Source organism: Oncorhynchus gorbuscha, unplaced genomic scaffold, assembly GCF_021184085.1.
Source record: "Oncorhynchus gorbuscha isolate QuinsamMale2020 ecotype Even-year unplaced genomic scaffold, OgorEven_v1.0 Un_scaffold_1016, whole genome shotgun sequence".
Classification (NCBI taxonomy): domain Eukaryota; kingdom Metazoa; phylum Chordata; class Actinopteri; order Salmoniformes; family Salmonidae; genus Oncorhynchus; species Oncorhynchus gorbuscha.
In genome coordinates this window covers 35,001-40,000 of record NW_025745929.1, presented here as the reverse complement: position 1 = coordinate 40,000, position 5,000 = coordinate 35,001, and the positions used below count along the sequence as shown (strand labels likewise).

The following is a 5,000-nucleotide window of genomic DNA, read 5'->3' as shown; positions in this document are numbered from 1 at the left end:
CTCTCGCTGCTCTCTACTTTGTGGCTCTGATGACCTTTGGGAACTCGTCCTCTGTCAACCTGCTGGTGGCCATCTTGGTCCTGAGGGCTTTCATGGCCTCCACCTAAGTGTTCTACTGGGTTCAACTCTCAGTTTCTACAGGATTCTATGGGGTTTTACAGGCCAGGGTATCTGGTTGGACATTATTTGTAGAGTCCCTTCATCCATCCATCTCTCTCTCTCTCCCCTCTCCCTCATCTCTCTCTCCTCTCTCTCTCTCTCTCTCTCCTCTCCTCTCTCATCCCTCTCCTCTCATCCCTCTCTCTCCTCTCTCTCTGTCATCCATCCATCTGGTCCTCTCTCCACCCCTCCCTTCATCCATCCATCTCTCTCTCTCTCCCCTCCCTTCATCCATCCTGGATCTGGTCCTCTCCACCCTCCCTTCATCCATCCATCTCTCTCTCCTCCTCTCTCTCTGTCTATAGATCCTGATCCTGGAATCTGGTCCTGTATAACTCCACCTCCCTCGCTGCTTCATCTCATCCATCTCTCTCCTCTTCAACCCTCCATCTTCATCCATCCATCTCTCTCTCCACCTAGTTTCCTTCTATCCATCCATCTCTGGTTGGACCCCTCCCTTCATCCATCCATCTCTCTCTCCACCCCTCCCTTTCATCCATCCATCTCTCTCTCCACCCCTCCCTTCATCCATCCATCTCTCTCCACCCCTCCTTCATCCATCCATCTCTCTCTCCACCCTCCCTTTATCCATCCATCTCTCCCTCCACCCCCCTTCATCCATCCATTCCTCTCTCCACCCCCCTCCATCCATCCATCTCTCCTCCACCCCTCCCTTCATCCATCCATCTCTCTCTCCACCCCCCTTCATCCATCCATCTCTCTCTCCACCCCCCTTCATCCATCCATCTCTCCCTCCACCCTCCCTTCATCCATCCATCTCTCTCTCCAACCCCTCCCTTCATCCATCCATCTCTCCCTCCACCCTCCCTTCATCCATCCATTCCTCTCTCCACCCCCCTTCATCCATCCATCTCTCTCTCCACCCCCTTTCATCCATCCATCTCTCCCTCCACCCCTCCCTTCATCCATCCATCTCTCTCTCCACCCCCTTCATCCATCCATCTCTCTCTCCACCCCTCCCTTCATCCATCCATCTCTCTCTCACCCCCCTTCATCCATCCATCTCTCTCTCCACCCCCCTTCATCCATCCATCTCTCTCTCCACCCCCCTTCATCCATCCATCTCTCTCTCCACCCCTCCCTTCATCCATCCATCTCTCTCTCCCACCCCTCCCTCCATCCATCCATCTCTCTCTCCACCCCTCCTTCATCCATCCATCCATCTCCTCTCCACCCACCCCTTCATCCATCCATCTCTCTCTCCACCCCCCCTCATCCATCCATCTCTCCCTCCACCCCCTTCATCCATCCATCTCTCTCTCCACCCCCCCTTCATCCATCCATCTCTCCCTCCACCCCCCTTCATCCATCCATTCCTCTCTCCACCCCCCTTCATCCATCCATCTCTCCCTCCACCCCCCTTCATCCATCCATTCCTCCTCCACCCCCCTTCATCCATCCATCTCTCTCTCCACCCCCTTCATCCATCCATTTCTCCTCCACCCCTCCCTTCATCCATCCATCTCTCTCTCCACCCCCCTTCATCCATCCATTCCTCCCTCCACCCCTCCCTTCATCCATCCATCTCTCCCTCCACCCCCCCTTCATCCATCCATTCCTCTCTCCACCCCTCCCTTCATCCATCCATCTCTCTCTCCACCCCCCTTCATCCATCCATCTCTCTCTCTCACCCTCCTTCATCCATCCATCTCTCCCTCCACCCTCCCTTCATCCATCCATTCCTCCCTCAACCCCCCTTCATCCATCCATCTCTCCCTCCACCCCCCTTCATCCATCCATTCCTCCCTCCACCCCTCCCTTCATCCATCCATCTCTCCTTCCACCCCCCTTCATCCATCCATTACTCTCTCCACCCCCTTCATCCATCCATCTCTCCCTCCACCCCCTTCATCCATCCATTCTCTCTCCACCCCCTTCATCCATCCATCTCTCCCTCCACCCCTCCCTTCATCCATCCATCTCTCCCTCCACCCCCCCTTCATCCATCCATCTCTCCCTCCACCCCCTTCATCCATCCATTACTCTCCATCCACCCCCCTTCATCCATCCATTCCTCTCTCCACCCCCCTTCATCCATCCATCTCTCCCTCCACCCCTCCCTTCATCCATCCATCTCTCCCTCCACCCCCATCATCCATCCACCCCTCTCCATCCATCTTCCCCCACTTCATCCATCCATCTCTCTCTCCACCCCCTTCATCCATCCATCTCTCTCTCCACCCCTCCTTCATCCATTCCTCCATCCATCTCTCTCTCCACCCCTCCCTTCATCCATCCATCTCTCCCTCCACCCCTTCATCCATCATCCATTCATCCATCCATCTCCCCTCCACCCCCCTTCATCCATCCATCTCTCCCTCCACCCCCCTTCATCCATCCATCTCTCCCTCCACCCCTCCCTTCATCCATCCATCTCTCTCTCCACCCCCTTCATCCATCCATTCCTCTCTCCACCCCTCCCTTCATCCATCCATCTCTCCCTCCACCCCCCTTCATCCATCTATTCCTCTCTCCACCCCCCCTTCATCCATCCATCTCTCCCTCCACCCCTCCTTCATCCATCTCTCTCACTCTCACACACACACACACTCACACACACACACACACACACACACACACACACACACACACACACACACACACACACACACACACACACACACACACACACACACACACACACACACACACACACACACACAGTCCCGCTGGCCCAGGAGCTTGTTTTGATACTGGTTGACCAGCTGTTGTTGTTTTCATCTGAACATCACAGACAAACAGCTACACCTCTGGGACCTGATCTATTACACAGAGGCACACACACACCTATCTATCTCTGCCTCTCTCTCTCTGCCTCTCTCTCTCTCTCTCTCTTTCTGCCTCTCTCTCTCTCTCTGCCTCTCTCTCTCTGCCTCTCTCTCTCTCTCTTTCTCTCTCTCTCTCTCTTTCTGCCTCTCTCTCTCTTTCTGCCTCTCTCTCTCTCTCTCTCTCTGCCTCTCTCTCTCTGCCTCTCTCTCAGCCTCTCTTTCTCTCTCTCTCTCTCTCTCTCTCTCTCTCTCTCTCTCTCTCTCTCTCTCTCTCTCTCTCTCTCTCTCTCTCTGCCTCTCTCTCTCTCTCTCTCTCTCTCTCTCTCTCTCTCTCTCTCTCTCTCTCTCTCTCTCTCTCTCTCTACCTCTCTTTCTCTCTCTCTCTCTCTGCCTCTCTCTCTCTCTCTCTCTCTCTCTCTCTCTCTCTCTGCCTCTCTCTCTCTGCTTCTCTCTCTCTCTGCCTCTCTCTCTCTCTCTCTCTCTCTCTCTCTCTCTCTCTCTCTCTCTCTCTCTCTCTCTCTGCCTCTCTCTCTCTCTGGCTCTCTCTGTAAAAAAACGTATTTACATAATTATTCAGACCCTTTGCTATGAGACTCGAAATTGAACTCAGGTACATCCTGTTTCCATTGATCATCCTTGAGATGTTTCTACAACTTGATTGGAGCCCACCTGTGGTAAATTCAATTGATTGGACATGATTTGGAAAGGCACACACCTGTCTATATAAGGTCTAACAGTTGACAGTGCATGTCAGAGAACAAACCAAGCCGTGAGGTCGAAGGAATTGTCCGTAGAGCTCTGAGAGCTCTGTCAGATCTGTCAGGGAGGTGACCGAGAACCCAATGGTCACTCTGACAGAGCTCCAGAGTTCCTCTGTGGAGCTGGGAGAACCTTCCAGAAGGACATCCATCTCTGCAGCACTCCAACAATCAGGCCTTTATGGTAGAGTGGCCAGACGGAAGCCATTCCTCAGTAAAAGGAACATGACAAGATGATGGTGGTTGTGATGATGATAATAATAAATGCCATTTAGCAGACGCTTTTATCCAAAGCGACTTACAGTCATGTGTGCATACATTCTACATATGGGTGGTCCCGGGAATCGAACCCACTACCCTGGCGTTACAAGCGCCATGCTCTACCAACTGAGCTACAGAAGATGATGGTATCTTCATCAGGGTGATGCTAACAGGTCATGGTGATGATGGTGTTGGTGATGATGATGATGGTATCTTCATCAGGGTGATGCTAACAGGTCATGGTGATATTGGTGGTGGTGATGATGATGATGGTATCTTCATCAGGGTGATGCTAACAGGTCATGGTGATGATGATGGTGGTGATGATGATATCTTCATCAGGGTGATGCTAACAGGTCATGGTGATGATGATGGTGGTGATGATGATATCTTCATCAGGGTGATGCTAACAGGTCATGGTGATGATGGTGTTGGTAATGATGGTGGTGATGATGGTGGTGATGATGATGGTGGTGATGATGGTGGTGGTGATGGTGGTAATGATGATGGTGGTGATGATGGTGGTGGTGATGGTGGTAATGATGATGGTGGTGATGATGGTGGTGATGATGGTGGTAATGATGATGGTGGTGATGATGGTGGTAATGATGATGGTGGTGATGATGGTGGTGGTGATGGTGGTAATGATGATGGTGGTGATGATGGTGGTGGTGATGGTGGTAATGATGATGGTGGTGATGATGGTGGTGGTGATGATGGTGGTGGTGATGATGATATCTTCATCAGGGTGATGCTAACAGGTCATGGTGATGATGGTGGTGATGATGATGGTGGTGATGATGATGATGGTGATGATGATGATGGTGGTGATGATGGTGGTGGTGATGATGGTGGTGGTGATGGTGGTGGTGATGATGATGGTGGTGATGATGGTGGTGGTGATGGTGGTGGTGATGATGGTGGTGGTGGTGATGGTGGTGGTGATGATGGTGGTGATGATGATGGTGGTGATGATGATGATGATGATGATGATGATGATGATGATGATGATGATGATGATATCTTCATCAGG

The 5,000-nt window shown here is 52.1% G+C and overlaps 1 protein-coding gene across 1 annotated transcript in view; it reads left to right on the top strand.

Annotated features, from left to right (window-relative positions):
• The window catches only part of LOC124020997 (voltage-dependent T-type calcium channel subunit alpha-1H-like), a gene marked incomplete at its 3' end in the record, with an annotated part of 212,184 nt that overhangs the window by 173,943 nt on the left and 33,241 nt on the right, over positions 1–5,000 (top strand). Inside the window, 1 exon segment of the mRNA XM_046336312.1 lies at positions 4,190–4,367. Within this exon segment, the coding sequence (XP_046192268.1) occupies positions 4,190–4,367 (178 nt within the window).